This window comes from Triplophysa rosa, linkage group LG1 (genome assembly GCF_024868665.1).
Source record: "Triplophysa rosa linkage group LG1, Trosa_1v2, whole genome shotgun sequence".
Classification (NCBI taxonomy): Eukaryota; Metazoa; Chordata; class Actinopteri; order Cypriniformes; family Nemacheilidae; genus Triplophysa; species Triplophysa rosa.
Window position 1 is genome coordinate 35321900 of NC_079890.1, and position 19936 is coordinate 35341835.

Genomic DNA, 19936 nt, shown 5'->3' on the forward strand with positions numbered 1-19936 from the left:
TATATCATGTTCAAAACATTAAGTATGTTGCAATATTACAGCAAGATCTTTACACTGAATGTGCATTTGTTTTCAAATGTTTCACATTACAAATGAGTCCTCACATAGTAATCTACTTCTGTTTAATTTGATACTTTTATGAAGTGCAATGATTTTGTATTTCTGCACCATGATGTATTATTGGTACATGGAAACACAAAACCATTATAAAAAAAGTGTAATAATGCATCTCGCACCTTCAAATGATGCATCACCATCAGGTGAATTATATTTATTCACTGGTTAACCTATTTAAATGATAAACTATGATAAGCAAAATGTCTCTGAATCCAAACTGATGTTCAGCTGATGGTTGTTTTGCCACCTACTGGATGAAAGAGGCATACAAATACAATGCAACCTAGGCCTAAAATTTCACTTTTCACTCTAACAATGAAAGATCTTTACACTTCGCACACTTTAAAAATATTACAAGTATTACATTACAAGTTTGGAACAACATGATGGCGAGCTTACGATAACAGAATTTTCTTTTTGAGTAACATATAAGCTCGTGTAATTCTGTTTTATACACAAATGAACTACATATAATACAATACCTTTCAAAACTTTAGGGTCACTTTCTCACTTGTTAATATTTATCCACATTTTAGAACAATGTGTCATCACAAGTATGAAATAATATAAATGTAACTAAGAATTATGTTTTGACTAAAACAATTTTCAAACAATATTCAAAGAGTTTCCTATTCTGGACTCGTATTTAGCTGATTTTTCTTCATTATTCAGTCCAATTCATGCATTACAAAAACATTTCGATAAATATAATTTTAGCCTCATAATGAAAAAAACACTAATGTTTGCATTATATTTTTTAGACGTAAATAATTTAGTAGATTTAAGCACACACCTTCAGATCTTCAGTGCAGTCTACTCATAAGGATTCTTTGGATGTCAAGATAAAACATATGGATATAGTTCCCTCTAGTGGTCACAGTGGTACATGTACAGGAGACCACTTGTTATTTAAAAAAAATGTTTAAAAAAACAATACAAGCGTCCCAAGACGGCTTATTTCCAGGCAAACATCACTTTTAAAGAGTAACTATTACAATGTCCTTAAAATAACATTTCATGCAGTGTGTAAGCAGTCTGACAAGTTGTAAAGCCGAAAGTGAACGAATAACAAAGTTATTGGCTTGGGAAAAAAGGAGTAGACTCTGAATCTCGCGAACGAGTCGTCTGTCGTTCTAGTTTCAGTTCCGGGTCAGATTTGCGTCACTCGGTGTAATGCCCGCCTACGTTCCATTTGCGACACTGCACGCGGTAGACCAATCACAGCAGACTAGACCATCTGACCAATCAGATCAGAGTAGGGGATTAGACAGATGAATCGCCGAATGAATCATTTAAGAGTCAGTCAAGAAGTAAGGTGATAATAACGGCCTATTATTAAAAAATGAAAGTGTTTTACACCTTGTATGTATCTAAACTTGTTGTTGGACACTCCATAAACCAAAGTAGGACCTTAAAAATGACAAAATATTTACTCTTTAAGTCTGCACCAGACTACATACAGACTACATTACCTTTTGATATCGGCTACTTGAATTAATGACATACTATTCATGAATGAAATAATAGGTTAATGGTTTCCCCTTAACCCATTACACACGTCCATTAACATGAATAGAGAGCAAGTGTCCAGCTGCACTACAGCTGCCTTTATTTCGGCATCAAATGATGTAGCGCCATAAAAGCACTGGTGCTATATTGCAGATATATAATATCCCGAAGACAGGTTTGATACCACGTTTAGTAATGCAGCTTCCTGCTATTAACAAGGTTTCACTTTAATCCATCTGGAAGGTTATGCTTTTGAATGCGATTATATAGTCAAAGCAGATTACGCTGCTCTGAGACAGGCCAGCGTTGAGCCGGCCAAATAAACCCATTGAGCTTTTCTATTCAGTGGGGCTGGACACAGACAGCAACACCTGACAGTGAAGGGCCCAGCTGTTTCCTGAGCCTATGTGATTACAGCACAGAGCATCTCCCATAATACACGTCTTCTGAATAGAGCCACAAATATATACACGCATAAAAAACTCTGACCGAGCTTCCGCCGTTCATAACATTCAAGCACACATCCATGTACAGCATCCACAGATATTTCTGTCATATATGATTTTATGTCATGGCATACTGAATTACCACCACAGGGCTGGTTAGAAATCTTTTTGAACCTCTCAGGCTCTTCTGTAACAGCATTCCCTTAGCATCTGCTTTACTTTAATTAGGTTCATTTCCATTACAGTTTCCATGGACTTTGCCAGAATGTCTTTTTTTTAGCTAGCAACACTCAGATAGCCGTTTAGAGCTATATTTGGAAACCGTTCGGCTTTATTTATTTATTTGCACACTGTAAGTCTGTATTGAGGAATATGAGACATAACACAAATACAGTCTAAAAATGCTGGGTTATTTTCAGCCCAGCGTTGGGTCGAAAAGAGACAAACCCAGCTGTTGAGTTATATTAACTCAGAAAATGTTTCTATTTGACCCAACGATGGTTCAAGACTACACAGCAAAGGTTAATTTACCACCCCAATGTTTCGGTTCATTCCTTTTTCACTCTTAAAAAATAAAGGTGCTTAAAAGGTTCTTTCCAGTGATGCCATAGAAAAAATATTTTTGGTTCCACTATTCAGTCAAAGGTTCTTTAAAGAACCATCTCTTACTTTCTCCCTTTTATAATCTGAAGATCCTTTTTTCACCACAAAGAACCTTTTGTAAATCAGAATGGTTATTTGGATGTTAAAGGCTCTTGATGGAACCATTTAGACAAAAAAGGTTCTGCTATGACATCATGAAGAGCCTTAATTTTTATGAGTGTTGACCCAGCACTGGGTTGAAAATAACTCAGCATTTCAACACACAAGAAAGAATCTCTTAATCATCTCAAATCTGTGCTCGGATTTACCAAGATACTAAAGTCTTCCATCAGAAGTCAGAGATTTAAACATGATCGCATTAATCCTCTTAACTTATACTGTCACGTTTATATGATCCTATTGTTATTTATCCTAAGGAATTTTAGGAAAAAATGTTTGCGACCAAGTGTACTTACGGCCGCAGAAAAAAAAAATTAATTAAAAAAATTAAGAGACCATTTTTAGTTTTTCTGAATTTACTATTTATACAGTAGGTATGTGATTAGGTAAAATTATCATTTTTGTTTCATTCTGTGAACTACTAACAATACTTCTCCAAAATTTCAAATAAAATATTGTTTCTATTTGCATTTATTTGCAGAAAATGAAAACTGGAGAAACAGGTCAAAATAACAAAAAAGATGCTCTGTATTTTTTCAGACCTCAAATACTGCAAAGAACACAAGTTCATATTCACTTTTAAGCAGCAGTAATACTTGTAAATGTATTTTATGTACTTGATTTTTATCACAATTTTCGTGTGTTTTCATGCTGTCAGTCTTTCACATTGCTAAGATGACTTTACGTCACTCCTGAGGTATGATTTTCTTTCAATTCAACAGACACTTTAATGGCCACAATACATATAGAATTTGGAATGCTACGGAATGCTTTTTCCACGGCTGTAAATTGAGAGTCTTCCGAGCTATTCATTTTCTTCTGCAAAACAAATAGTAGCTTGTAACAAAACCCACAAGTCCTGTCTTTAATCGTTTAACGAAATTAGAAGTACATTTACAACTCTAAACCTGATCAATATCCGTTTCACTATAATGCAATGATTTATTACAGCTGTCACTCCACAAGACACCATGAACTCTGATTAACTTGAAACACTGAATGCAACATAAATCCAACACAGGGTAGTAAAATGATCAATGCCACATCAGCATTACCACTCTGAGGTCCCTATCCCAGTATATTACACCTCAAAATGTCAAGTATCCTGAATCCAAAGAGCAGAGAATGAAAGAATGTTCAAAAGAGGTTAGCAGACGATCTCAAACTGTCTTTAACACTTTCCCCTTACAGATGAACCACATTAAAGGAAAACTGATGCCAAAAAACTCAAGTCAAACTTTAGTAGTATTGGTAGTATTAAATCTGAAGAACGTTTATTTGTGATAATCTAGATTTTTATCATGTGTCTTGTCATGCTATTGGTGTTTCACATGGCTGTTGGATGACTTTGTCACTTCAGAGGTTTGATTTGATTGAAATTCAACAGACACTGAACTGGAATGACCACAACACATCTAGAAATGATGATTTAAATGAATATTTGGAATGGTATTTTCATTTCATAATCATCCTTTTACTCTGCCAGACATCTTCAAACTGTTCAAGAAACTGCTCACCCAAATATAAAAACATCCGTCAGTAAGACTTTTATAATGCATTTGGGTCATTTTCGGAGCAAGTGAGATTCATGCATAGAAAGGAGAGACCAACATAATAAAAAATCTCCCTCTGTGCTTCACACGAGAAAGAAAGTCATACAGGTTAAGAACCACACGTATGAGTTCATAATGACAGATTTTACATTTCCGGATGAACTATTACTTTAATACTTAGACTACCACAAAAAAAGGGGCTTTAAAAGAATTCCCACGTGTTTACCTTTTCTGTTAGGGGAAGCCCAGGAGATGATCCGTCTGACCAGACAGCAGTTGAGCAGCACTTTCCTGGAAAGGCCGTGGTCCCTGTGCAAGTGATCTTCTTTCCACTGAGTCTCCTTGACCGGGGTGGACATGGTCACGCTAAACTATTCACGTACCTGGTGTTAAAATAATGTCACTTTACTGTCGATCTTACCCTGCTTTTACTTTCCCAGAAAGCACTGCACGCTGAGTCAGGAATCATTTAGACATTCTTCTCCCTTAATGGCAAAGACTAAATCAAATATGACTGTCGAAACGTCTACTCTTATACTGATCAAAAGTTTTTTTCATGTAATCAGTTTCTCAAAGATCGAATGCATTTGCCATCTAAGCTTTTCCATAACATCTCAAATTAAGAAGCTGTTGTTTTTCATACAGAGTTCTGAGGGTTCGAATGACCCCCTCATAGCACATTCAACAACAGCAACTAGTCAACGACGAAGGATTTTTCCAACACACAAAACTCAAGCGAAATGCTATATTACAAAAACTCCTTTTGTAAGAAAACAAAAAAGGCGACAGACTTTTGAACTCTCACTTCCAAGTATCCTTACCTCGTGAGCTTTAGAGAGCTGCTGAACCTTCCCCCGTTCCACGGCAACACAAAGATGCTCGGGTTTCACGCCACCCAACGCTTTCTCTTATTTGGCGTGAGGAAAGAAAGGAGGGGACGATGAGAGATACGCCCGGTGATCAGACCGTCTGCTGGTGGGCTCAACCCCTTTATCCGCCCCTCTCTCACTAAGGGACAAGGCTAGCAAAGCATCATCTGAATCTGCACCTGAGAGCGGCCAATCAGAGAGCAGCGTGATCATTCATGTCAACGATGGACATTTCGGTCACTCACAGGACCTGAGGCTGTACTCATCTGAAGTGTGCTTCTCCATCCTCCCTGTCCAGGAACACAAAAACATTCTCGATACCCTCACCGTCTTGTCCTTCACACGTGTGCACGCGACAGCGTTGGATCGCAGGCAGATTCCTCCGCTGCTCTGTTGCCATATTTGGCATCATTCAGACCCCCCTACACTACCTCCCATAAAATCACTCAGCATGCTGCACTTACACGAATCAACAGGGCCGACTTTACCGAGAACGCACGCTGTACGCACCTGATCCAGTCAGAGGAAGGATTGAATTTCAGCTTTTACAAAATAACGATTGCATTTACAAGCACGCCAATTTCCGATTAAGGTCCACCTTTTGGTTTAAAGGGAAAGTTTGCGTATACTGTATGTAAAACTGTAGCACAACTGTGGAGTGTCACGCATGTAAGGTTGTGGGTTCGAGTTCCAGGAAACACAAATATGCATGACGTCCCTTGGGATAAAAAAAGTCAAATGCATCCATGGGAATGTCCAATTTTGTTTGTTTTTCAGCTTTGTCGCTCCAAACCAAGCTCAAAACGTACACACCTTACGAGAAAATGACTTTGTGTTCATTTCGAACCAGCTTGAAAGTTCGTCCTCTGAGCAACATGACCCGAACTCACACAGCGAGCTTCTCACATTCACAGGTGCATTAGAAAGATTGATCTATTCGCCTACGGAGAGAAATCGGTAAGACAAAGCATTCAGAGCTTTAGAGCATCTCAACATCATTATCTTTTTCTCGCTGTGCCGTTTCTATTTCGGGCTCGTGCGAATGCTGATTAATCACACAGATTACTAACAACAAATACATAATGAGAACACATTTCATGAACAAAACAGACGGACTGGAACTCTGCATTTTTCAAACACCGCATGGAAAATACACCATTTATGACGTTTCAAGATTGACGGAAAAATGAAAATGCAGGGAACGGATGCAGCACTGCTCTTTAGATAGAAAAATATATTGATCTCGAGATGAAATCAACCCTTTTCAGGAGAAATCAGAGCACACAACTGCACACATGTATGTGCGGTTACAGACCAAGAAAGACGAGTGAACTTCTAGCCTTTTGTATAAATGCATTTTAAAAGTGAGTTCAAGCAAGCACATAAAATCTTTTTCAAATGTTTAAACGAAGTATTTACACAATTATTGGTTAATATAAGGGCTAAGTAAAGTTCTTGGAATGTGGAAGCATTAGTATGGATACACACTGCCGTTTTTTCAATCAGGATGTGGGTCACTCATCAACAGTTTTCAAGTCATTGCATGCGATTGCACAAAACGATATTGAAGTTTGTGTTGGAACATGTGTATACTGTATACATACATTCACACACACATACATACATACTGTATATGTACATGTTTGATAAACAAAATCATTTTCTTAGTTTCTGTAATGGTTAATCGTCCAGTATGTGTAATTTTTGGCATTTACTGTTTTAAAAGAAATGCGCATACCGTACAGCCACAGAAGAACTTAAGAGACCTTTTCAAAATTATTTTCAGTTTTTCTGAATTTACCATTTATAGGTATGTGTTTAGGTAAAATGATCATTTTCGACTAGCAATATTTTTACCAAATTTCAAATAAAAAGATTGTTTGTATTTGCATTTATTTGCAGAAAATGAAAACTGGAGAAACGGGTCAAAATAACAGAGAAGTTGCTCTGTCTTTTTTCAGACCTCAAATACTGCAAATAAAACAGTTCATATTCACCTTTAAGCAATACGACAGTAATATTTGTAGGTAAGTATTTAGGAAAAGTTTATTAGGATTAGGAAACATATTTTTTATGTGATAAACTTGATTTTTAGCAGTTTTCTTGTCATGCTGTCAGTGTTTCACATTGCTGTAGGATGACTTTATGTCACTCCTGAGGTTTGATTTTGTTGAAATTCAACAGACAACCTCCAGAAATAAAACCTCGGTGTGGAAGGGCCTAATTATACCTATTTATACTGTATCACCAAAATACTTATTTTGCGTATTAATTTTGGTTAAAGTAAAGTTTAACTCAAATTGAAAACAGTACTAATAGAAAAGTAATTAAATCTACAGTAACTGGCAAACTTGCTGCAAAACTACAGCAAAGTTTTACAGTGTATATATAAAACACTATCTTTCAAAAGTGTAGAGTCGCTTGAGATAATAAATAGAATAAAGGCGTGAAATGGGAGGACCGTGGGGGGCTGTCAAGGGGGGGGGGCTGCGGAGTTCCACCTCAAAATGTACAGGATGGAAGGTACTAAAGAGAGAAAAAAAGCTGCAAAAAAGTATTTAGCTGAATCTGTGGTATTGTTGAGAAAAAAGTTATACGTCCTAATTTGTCCTAATTTCCTGCCGTCACATAACTCAGTGTGAATGAGTCTCTGGTCCCACTCTCTATTGTTCAGGACAGGAACACATGAATGTCTGACAGGTGCTGTATAGGCCTACTGTATGACCTCAGCAGGGTCAGCTGACGGCATCCACAGAGACCTTTCTAAAGTAACCTAACCTTATAAAACAGCAGTACATAGTGCTTAGACTCACGGGCATATACAGTCAAATCATCTATGGACTTTACTCAGTAAAGTCATTCTGTTCCAGCCAGACGCCTTAATGTGCCGCTAAAGCTTCATCTGGTTTGTTTGTAATTAAGTTCAAGGCTTTGTACTTTCATGGTGGAATAGACAGAGGGAGATTAACTTTGTGTAAATGATCTGATACAGTGCACGGAGTGGGCCGGTACTAACCGGTAAAGAGCAATTCTGTGTCCTGTACCGGGAATGCGTGTCCTGTGCTTTTAGAAACAAAGGTTCTTTGGTGAGTTGTATCCATAAAGAACATTTAATATCCACAAAATCTTTCTGTTTATTGTATTGGTAAATGATTGTTCAGACTATAGACCACGTTGGAAAACGCAAACAACGCTGGTCCAGAAGAACTTCCTGTGCAAAGGTTTGAACAGAATAGAACATTTACAACCGAATCAAAATGTTAAACAAATATCATTGAGATTTAATTATACATGATTAAAAAATAAACAAAAAAATGAAACCAGAAGTGCTTCTGGACCAGTGTTTGCATCTTGTGTAGTGGTCTAATACCAAGCGAAATTTTTGAGCATTCAATTCGATGTACATGCCATTTTCTCTTTGGCATTAGGGCTGTCAATAAATGTAATTTATTTCATAATTATTAAAAAAAAAAGAATAATAATAATGGTCAAAATAGGAGAAAGAAGAGATGCTAATAATAATAGGTACATTATTATTGTACTAATATATATATAATATAATAGGTTTACACTACAATATTTATAGGCGTTCAATGGCACAAACAAACGCTGGCAGACATGTAGCTTTGCAGTTCAGCCACTAGATGTCACTATTGTATACCACTATAATCTGAGCCTTCATGCATATACACCACTCTGACAGCCAAAGCATCTTACAGCCATCAACTTCTGCTTCAGATTGTGATACTTCTGATAAAAGTATCAGCCTCTAAATGAAATCTTTATGGGGATATTTCCTCTTTTGTGCCAAAAAGCGCTTATAATGTGATGTATAAAAACAGACACGATCATTTAAATAAAAGACCATACATTGTTTATAATAAATCTTCTTTTGTTGTTGTTAATTTGCTTTCAGAAAATGTGAAGCTGATGTTAATATTATATTAAAAAAGCATATTTTCTGGTGGTTTAAATATTTTGTCAGTCTGCTGTGCTGTCTCAACTCGTCTACAATGAAACCACTTCATTCATCACTCATGCCACTTAAATACACAATAATCTTGTGGATTGTTGCCAGACAGAAAAAAAGTAAAAATCTACTCTGCTCTAATATGTGCAGAAGATAAGAGAGTTGCTTCAGAGACCGTGTATGATGTGCGACTGCCGTGCATTGTAAAAAAATTTTTTTGCAAAATATTCTCCCAACAAAGATAAATAAGTTACTTGAACATAGAATTTTAAGTTAAAGGAGTCAAATGATTGTTTCGCATATACTAAACAAAATTAGCCTAAACATGTTTCCAACAAATGTTATTTTGTTGACTGGACTTAGATTCTCAAGTTTTTGGCCAAAATGCGTCAGAAATTTTGCCCAACTTACAAAACAATGTATTCTGAACAAACAATTTTGTAAGAGTTTGAAAGTTCCCAAGATGCATTGCAGCATGTTCAGTTTCTTATTTGTTTTTCTTTTAAAGATTAGTGTTTTGGTTCTTGCTGACTTAATATATGCTTTAATGTTGTGTTTAGAGTTTTTTTTAATGAATGGTTTTTGATTGTTACCATGGTTGAGGTTTGTGTGTTCAATGTTGAGGTGTAAGTGCACAACTGGTACAAATGCACTCAACACATACTGTTTAAACAGTTATTTGATCAAAGTTTTTGGTCTGTTTGAGGCAGAAAACATGTCCAATTGTAGTAAAAGACAAACACATTTGTTTATCTGTTTATGTTCAGCCAACAAAAAATATTTTGTTCTGTTGTTCATTAGGGAAACTTGACTATGTTGTGACAACTGATGACTTAAACAGGTTTTTAAGTTGGGTGGACTTAAAACCCAAAACTCAAAAACTCAAAAACGTGCTTGTGATAGGTTGCCTTATTATTTTAAGTCGACTCGACTATTTTTTTTACAGTGACGCCTGTCTTTAGATTCTGTCATATCTTTGATCTTACAATGAATTAAACTATCTTCAAATGTGATGGTGAAGACAAGATACGAAGGTATGAAAAGTTGAGCTGAAATGTACATCCCGTGATCAGTAAGGATCAATAAGAGCATTGGGGTCAACAGGCCATTAAAGTGTAGCTGACTAAGTGAACTTTGCACTTTTATGGGAGCGTTTTAATTTGCTTTAATGCCTTTATAGTTAGACCACACGTGACTTTTTGAGATGTACGGGATAATTCCTAAAGAAATGCCAAATAACGATAGGAAAGTCCAGCTCAACATTTATTCAAATCACAGTATGTGAGTGCTGAAGTAAGTGCCCTTGTCAAAGCTTCACTAGCACGCGACACACCCGAGTAAGCAAAGAGACCGTGAATCTGTGGCATAAACAAGCCTGGGGGGTGAATCTAAACATGAAAGTGTGTCCATTTTCCTTTTGGCCCCAAGCGTTCATAAACAAACGCCTTCTGTTCGGTCTTCCCAGTGAGTTTATTTCTGACTCGCGCTGACGGCTGGCCTCGATCCGACGGCAGGCGGCCATCCTGGCAGCTGCTTAGCGCTCGAGCTCCCGACGGGAAAAACACAAATTGGCTCCGTGGCAAACAAAACCTGGTGGATAAAGCTCGGGAGACCGACGGGAAGTGCTCGTGGCAATTAATCCATGACTTTCCAAGGGTGTGAAGAAGATGAATATATTCACGCTCGAAGCCACAATGTTGGGAATTTTAAGATTTTTGAGGAATTCCTGATTTTTTAAGGCTCGCGAGATTTGACGGGAGTTGTCAGTTGCGTTTCATTCAAATATGTGACCCTGGACAACAAAACCAGTCTTATGGGTCAATTTTTCGAAATTTAGATTTTTACATAATCTGAAAGCTGAATAAATAAACTCTCTATAGATATATGAGTTGTTAGAATAGGACAATATCTGGCTGAGATACAACCGTTTAAAACTCTGGAATCTGAGAGCGCAAAAAAATCAAAATATTGAGAAAATTGCCTTTGAAGTTGTTAATCAGGGGCACTGTGGCAGACCATCCACTCACAAAAATAAAGTTTTGATATATTTAAGGTAGGAAATTTACAAAATATCTTCATGGAACATGATCTTTACTTAATATCCTAATGATTTTTGTCATAAAAGAAAAATCGATAATTTTGACCCACACAATCTATTTTTGTCTAAAAATGTTCCCGTGCTACTTAAGACTGGTTTTGTGATCCAGGGTCACATATATCAACGTCGTCTCAGATGTTTCTCCTGAAGTTGCTTGGGTGAAAAAGAAATGGATACAATTCAGACCGTTTTAGGAGTACAAAGCTATACAAAGAATGCATTGCCACAATATTCTATTTTTCAAATAATTAGTTTATAAATCCCTGCTAAAAAAAAATGAAACCCCGGATAGAAACCATCACAGAAATTCTAATGGTTTTCATTAAAACATCTTTACGAACCATTAGCTTTTTCCATTAAAACCATTACAAAATTCCTTTTTGTAGTGTGTTTTGGGCATTATTCCAATAGCCCTGCTGAAAAAAGTTATAATGGTTTTATTGGTTTTAAAAGGATTTGTATTGGTTTTAATGGAAACGGTAATGGTTCTACTGGTATGTGATGGATTCTATTGGTGGGATGTTAAATCCTACTGGAATAATGCACAACACACACTACAAAAAGGCATTTTGTAATGGTTTTAATGGAAAAAGCTAATGGTTCACAATAGCATTTTATTGTAAACTATTAGAATTTCTGTAATGGTTTCTGTTGGGTTTCTATTGTTTTTTTCAGCAGGGGGATCCTAGGGGGGGATTGTTTTTTTCAGCAGGGGGATCCCCCTGCTGAAAAAAACAATAGAACCCCAACAGAAACCATTACAGAAATTCTAATGGTTTACAATAAAATACCATTATCAACCATTAGCTTTTTCCATTAAAACCATTACAAAATGCCTTTAGGAACATCCCACCAATAAGATCCATCACACACCAGTAGACACCATTATACTTTCCATTAAAACCAATACAAGTCCCATTATAACCATTTAAACCATTACAACTTCTTTAGTGGTTTCCCTGCTGAAAAAACCATTAAGGGCGTTGTAATGGTTTTAATGGTTTTATAGGGATTTGTATTGGTTTGAATGGAAACTGTAATGGTTCTACTGGTATGTGATGGATTCTATTGGTGGGATGTTAAATCCTATTGGAATAATGCCCAAAACACACTACAAAAATACATTTTGTAATGGTTTTAATGGAAAAAGCTAATGGTTCATAATGGTATTTTAATGGAAACCATTAGAATTTCTGTGATGGTGTCTGATGGGTTTCTATTGTTTTTTTCAGCAGGGTGATTTTTTCAGGGACCACACCAATAGAATCCATCACATACCTATAGACAGTTTCCATTAGTTTTCATTAAAACCATTACAGCAGATCCATCACATTCTATTGTGTTTTGGGCAGGGTTCTATTGTTTTGTTGTTGTTTTTTCTTTGCAATTACAGTGTGTGCACACTTTCTGACACCTCTTGTGAAATCTCTTTTAAAACTCGAGTGGAGACAGGTGAGATTTGTGGGTCTTTCTCTCAGGATAAATACCTGAGACACTGGAGCAAATGTTTCCAATTGCTCTCTTTTCCATCTCGTTGTCCAGGAGAAACACTTAAGATGTTATGTCTTATAATAACTTGCATACAAAAGGTGCTTATTTTCTCTAACCTATTATCCACATTAAGTAAATTGAGTAATAAAAATAAGTAATGGATTTGTACATACCTATCATTGTACTGCAGTGTGAACTCGGCAGAACTCCAAACATAGGTCTGAATTTCAGACATATCACAGCCAACTTCTAAAGCAGAACTCCAGCATATGACAGATACAGAGCAAAGTATATTCATCATCACTACAGATTACTGCGCTGCACTGGAGAAGAGCCAGCCGGCTGAGTACAATGATCCCCATGTCGTCATCATCTCAATCCAGCAAGAAATGCCGTAGAACAAAACTTTGTGCTGCTCTTTTCTAATAACAGCAGGAATGGAGGTACTTGCCTGTTTATTGAACACTAACAAGTATAAAAAATTGCCCTCTGTAAAACTCAACAAAAGAAGGAAAGTGAATAGTCAACCTACTAAAGTACTCATTTAAAACCATTATAAATCATATCTGAAATCATGCCTAGAAAGCATAATGAAATAACAATGAAAAGCAGATTTTTTCATAAACATTTTATTGTATAATATATTATTATTACACACATTTCTTATTATTACACACATTTCTAGGCACTCTGGATGGGATTACTGTATATAGCAAAGTTAACAATTATTTTAAGAATTATTGGATTATTTTGGAGCTGTCCAAAACTACAATATGCATGAACCCAAGTAGTCACTTATTCTTAACAAAGAGTAGTTTTCATTGCAAAACAAATAGAGAGAACTTATAAGCAATTCTGCTCAATGTTGCCAATTGCATTTTTTAAATAACGACTTGTAAAAACAATTCTTCAAGACTTTTAAAAGATTACAAGTTCACCTGGCAAACCCTTGGTGCCACCCACTGTTTCTACAACACAAAACTGCAAAGACATTAAAAAGTAGGACATCAGGAGAAGGATTAAAAAAGAGGATAAAAATAACATTGAGAAAAGCACATTTATAAGACGAAACCTGCTACAACTGCCAGGAATCAACTTGTGCAGTTATGCATATCGTCGCTGTCCTGCTGAAGCCTCGTATATCCAAATTTGCTGTTTTTCAGGAGATCGAAAGAATCACTGAACTTTTTCAATGATCGCATACTGTGCTGTCAAAGTTGACACTTTTTAATACTTTTTATTGGTTGGATATTTGCAAAACCCAGTGACAAACATAAAGGGTGACTAATAATAATGAAATCACGAAATATGGAGATACGAGGTTTCAGAAGGACAGCAGCGATATGTAAGAGAACATAAAACCAGCAATGACTCAAGGACATTAAGAGACCTTTGGCTCTTCCACATTAACGGTGGTTCAAAATATCTTTAGTAATGCTACAGTAAACACATTTATGGAGCACGCATGTATGTGGAAAAGGCTTACGGGGCCTTCAGAAATAAAATCACGCTCAAGTTTTTTAAGGAACAGCATTTGGAAATTGTGCTCATTATACTTCATCTAACTTTGAGGATTTTAAATATTCAACACTTCTTCTCGCTGCAAAAATCGCACTCTTCTATATGTAAATACGTACTAAAAGGTTAGCAGTCAGCAAAGCAGCAGCGATCCATTTTCTCATGAGTGGCCAAAGCGTGGGTCTGAGATTTAAGTAACTCGCAAAGCAAAACTGTCACCCACATAATGTTGGCACGCTCCCCGCTGCTTTTCTGTCACAATCTGTTTCCCTCTCATGACCAACGTGAGAACTTTCTCATGGTCTGTTCTTTACGAACATCTCATTTTTTAAAAACGATTAATTCACACAAAAATAAAGACTGTCATTATTTACGTACTTTCTTGTCGTGCCAAATCTCTATGCAACAATTGGTAACATTTTTAAACAAAGTCTAATCCATTAGTTATAAACTAACAAACAAAAAATATTTGTACAGAATTTAGTCTTTGTTAATGTTAGCCGATACGAAAACAATTGTCCATTCATGTTAGTTCATTACTTAATGCAATGTTAACAGATACAGCTTTGGATTTTAAATGCATTGATAATATAGAAATTTGCATTGACTAAGATAAATGCTGTAGAAGAAGTATTTTGCATTGTTAGTTTATGTTTAACTAGTTAACTTATGTTAACAAATGCAACCTTACTGTAAAGTGTTACACAATATTCGAGCTGTGGAATGCAAAATGCAAAATGTTAGCCTGTCCGATTCAGTCTTCTGAAGCCATAAATACACTTTGTTTGCAGACTTACAGGCTTGGAACAAAATGAGGGTCAGTAAATAATGACTAATTTGAACAACTGTAAAAAAATATCTTTCAAGATCCTAAAGAGTCATTCCTTTAGTTAAAAAAAGCCGAAAAGTCACGGGCTAAATTCCCAGGGAACACATATACTGATAAAAACGTGTAGCTTGAATGCACTGTAAGTTACTTTGGATAAAAGTGTCGAATGCTAATTTACAGTAAAAGAGTCTAAGCTGGTTTGCAGGTCTTTGTGGTGCTAAAATCACTGTAAGACCATAGGTATTATATGAAACATGATCAAGCATTTTTTACGCTGACATTATCTAAATGCTATAATATTCACAGTTGAACTTGTAATCGCACAATGCAGAAGACAATTAGACAATTTGACGGTATCAAAAATGTTCATTTTCATATTCCTTTGCTTAAAGGAGTAGTTCACCTTTCATCATTTACTCTCTTGTCATTTCAAACCTGTATGACTATCTTTCTTCCGCAGAACACAAAAGAAGATATTTTGAAGAATGCTGTGAACAGCCCCGCATTCACTTGCATTGGTTACAATAGAAGTGAATGGGGGGCTGTGCTGTTCTGTTACCAACATTTTTCAAGATTTCTTCTTTTGTGTTCAGAATTTTCATTTTGAAGGTGAACTACTCCTTTAATGCTAGCATCAGCATCCCTTTTCGCATTATAAATCTGCACTGACCGTACGATTTTCAGTTCTAGAAGTTTAAATGGCATTATCCTTGAAACATTGCTCTGACGGTGATAAACTCTTCTGAATGCAGGATTTGGAAGTGTGAATGTTAAGATTCATTTACGAGAGCACAGGGCATTTATGTAATTACAGATTCAAGCTTGTAAGACTTTTGCCATCGTCGCCTTGCAGAGAATGCAAATGATTCACATTAACCTCGGCTGTAACATTTGAGGGTCTATATACCAATTCCGTCCCATGAATCATTTATTTGCAGATTAGATATGTTCATGTAGTCTTTCCCTGTTTGTTTCCTTCAATTTAAACAAGCTTTAGGTAATTCGTCAATTTATACAGATCAACACGGACACTTAGCAGGGGATAAAAACTGACTAATGCAAAACAAACCATTAGTGCACATTAAAGTCCTGTTATTGCACGGAAAATCATCACTATGCATCTCAACAACTGTTTCGTTCATTATTACTGCAAAGGCAACCGTGATCTGTGCAAGATTATTATCGTCAATACTATTTACAATAATGACAACTTGAACATTTCTCCAGATGATGAGCATTTTAAGGGATAGGTCACCCCAAAATGACAAATTCTGTCATCATTTACTCACCCTCTTGTCGTTTTGAACCTGTATGACTTTCTTTATTCTGCACAACACAAAAGAAGATATTTTGAAATATGGTGGTCAAAGAAAACCCATTGTCCCCATTGACTTCTATTGAATGGAGACAAAACCAATGCGAGTCAATGGGGACCAACGGTTGTCTTTAACCAACATTTTTCAAAATATATTATTTTCTGTTCTGCAAAAGAAAGAAATCCATATAGGTTTGAAATGACAAGAGGGTGAGTAAATAATGACAGAACTTTCATTTTGGGGTGAACTATCCCTTTAAGGAGAGAAGCGAACCTAGATAGCCGTCAGTTCAATTTTCATTTGTGATATTCACTGACATCAATTAAATCCAACCCTCATACTATCATATACAAATGTGCAGGCAGGTAATTGAGTCCACTGTAGACCTCTATTACTTTAAATGAGGGGTTTAATGTCATAACACAATGTTCGGCTAGGGGGTTGAGCGTAGGTGTTTTGATATGTCTGAGGTATTTCTATAAGGATAAAGTCTCCATCCTATTGCGCAATAACATTCTACTTCTCATAGTGTTATACAGGACTCATCTGTGTGATAAAATATGACAATCAAAGACTAACCTTGATCATAATTTCATTATACGGGCTAGTCACTCAGGGATGTTGCCACAAGGGCTATGACAGTATCTACAATGACGCACAGTAAGTTTCTGATAAAGGCAAAAGTCCAAGTGCACAATGATTTGTTTTTGCAAAATGCAATAATGCAATGAAGGTACACTTGATATTTTGCTGACAAGATGTTAAAAAGTCCACAACAGGTTTTTTTTTAAAGAAAAACTTTGAAAAGACAATTTGTGCTGTTAGAAACCTTCCCATTTACTGAGGTGAAAACGGCCTACGAGATTCTCTGCGTCATATTAAACCCAAACTGTGCTTTACAAAATGCACCATACCCTTTAATAATTGCATTATAAAAGCTTTTGGTAAAGTGTTACCGCAGACCTTTTCTGAATAAAGGTCAAGATGTCTTCAGGCATTTCTCCAACCAGGTACTCGTGCATTTTATAAAAAATAAAAACGAGGCAAATTACGCAATAAAACCAAACGGAGACTTTACGAACTCTTTTTAAAGGTGGGATATATTCACCCCTTATTTATTTAACAATACCTTTCCGTTTGCAAGATCTCCGAAGTTAAGGGAATAAAATACAAACACTGGTCGAAGTAAGTTGAAGTCAAACGAAACTGTGACAACGTGGTTTTTGGTCAAACTCAAATTCAAAGAACGGCAAAAGTACAGACATGACCGTCAGATTGAGATGCTCAGAGAAACATCAGGTAAACTTACATGCAAGGCATCACCACGAATTTACATGCATGAGAAAATGTCAAGGTGCGCACTGAACTTCACCAAATCCAATGCAATCGCATCGCAAACGAGATAGCATGCACCTTTGGTCCTACCACTCGACGAGCTCGATGTGTCCACTCGGGCAGAGATGCTGTCCAGTTTCTTCTCCATCGTGATATTCCCTGCGTAAGACAGCTGTTGTAAAGCGGATTCTGACTGTTGCGCTTCTGCGCTCCTCAACTTCACCTGCTGCTGCCTGATGCAGGCGCGGACGCGCGTGGCCGTTTCGGCGCGCTCCCGCGGCTCAATGCCGGCGTCAAGCGCCAGGTTACCAAAAAGTAGTTCAATACAATACGGCGGAAAAGTATTTGGACACTTTAGCCACATGTATGCATGCATGCATGAATGCCATTGGATAACAAAAAGAAAGACTTCCTTTCGAGAAGGCTGCACTGTTCAACATAAAGATAAATAAGCTAGTATACAGTATATTTATTGTTAAACTTGATCAAACATGTGCATGGTTAAAGTGATCGACTACAATTAGTATTTGCTATAGTCAAAATTATACTGTAGTATTAGTAATGGTAGTGAATTGGTAAATCAGTAAGAAAATATAGCAAATAATAATACATTACATTTCATTTTTTCTAACAAAAAGTCTGGCATCACTTGTTGCAGATGCAATCGTTGATCATTTATCTAATGCAACAGAATTCAGCGAGAGCAGTCACTTTACTCTGACGTACAGTATAGCGTCTCTTATCAGTTTGAGACTTTCTCCTCAGACCTGACAGTGTTGACAATGTGCATGGTGCCACACTAGAGCTTGATATCTTATTTCATGTGTATAAAAAGACTGCTGAGAATTCAACAGATGGGAACTGACATTTCTTTTCTGTATGTTATCTGCTTTTTTGATTGCAGATGACAGACTTCACATTAACTCTGAATACAGTTACTCTAATCATGTCACGGTTGTGTTGATGTTGTGCTTCAACATTCATGCAACAGCTTCTATAGTTTTACATTGCAAATTGGACACAACAAAGTCAATACAAAAGAGCTTTTACTTAAACAGCGTAGCACCATCACAGCTTCAGGCAGATTCTTGTAACGATAATTAAGATCATAAATTCCCTCTGGCATTCAGCATCAAACATCCATTTACATTTGGCAGCTGTTGTTATCTAAAGCAACTGGCATTACATTCATTCATCTGTTTGCTATTCCCTAGGAATCAAACCCACAGCCTCTGCTTTCTAATGCAACCATCTACACAGGAACATTACAAACGCTGTAAATACCGAAGTTTGGTGAAAGAAAATTGAACACGTAGGAGGAAAAAACTCACAAGTGAAATTTAAGCAGCCATAAGCAAACTTTAGCAAGCTTCCAGAGAAAGATTTGCTTCCATTTGCCACTACAATATAGTGGGTGAGACACCGTATAGCCTGGAGACTAAGATAATGTGTGAGCTATGAAGTGTGACGAGCTTATGTAACTTAGAGGTTCACTTTTGTCCCCCTATAGAAGAGAAGCGCAAGCAGAATGTGAGTTAGTGACATTGAGACAAACACACGACAATATGAATGCTGTGAAAGGGATTAACATCCTTCTATTATTAGCTTATTTCTATTTGCTCATCTCTCTGGGCATGTCACTACATCTATGGCACCAAATAGAATATTTAAACCTGAAAACAAAAAACGCAAAAAAAAAGATTTTACAAATTTTTACCAACACTTTATTAAAGGGACAGTTCATCCAAAAATGAAAATAGTCATCATTTAATCACCCTCAAGTTGTTCCAAATCTGTTTAAATTGTATTGTTCTGCTGAACACAAAGAATGATATTCTTTCCGCACGTTTTTTAAAACATTTTAAAGATGAAAATATACCTAAATTATATAAAATATACTGCGATTGAATAATTTATAGCTTCTGACAATCCACTGACATCAGTGTTCATCGCATAGAGAAAAACTTGCAATAATACCATGTATCTTAATTATATATATATTCTTTTTGTATTTTTATTCAATTTTTATTATGATGTATGTAAAGCTGCTTTGCAACAATGAAAATTGTGAAAAGCGCTATATAAATAAAAAAACGAAACAAACAGAAATAAATATTTGGAGG

The 19936-nt window shown here is 36.3% G+C and overlaps 1 protein-coding gene across 5 annotated transcripts in view; it reads right to left on the reverse strand.

Annotated features, from left to right (window-relative positions):
* kcnip4a (potassium voltage-gated channel interacting protein 4a) overlaps window positions 1-18189 on the reverse strand; it is a 165655-nt gene extending 147466 nt beyond the window's left edge. For 2 of the 5 annotated variants that reach the window (XM_057342393.1, XM_057342409.1), the window contains exon 1: window positions 17904-18189. In XM_057342393.1, coding sequence (XP_057198376.1) covers window positions 17904-18189 — 286 coding nt within the window. Of the gene's footprint in view, window positions 1-4613; window positions 4771-5208; window positions 5381-17891 lie in introns of those variants that run through there. The other 3 variants (XM_057342384.1, XM_057342402.1, XM_057342424.1) reach the window with 2 other exon arrangements.
* Window positions 18190-19936: the final 1747 nt, after the last annotated feature.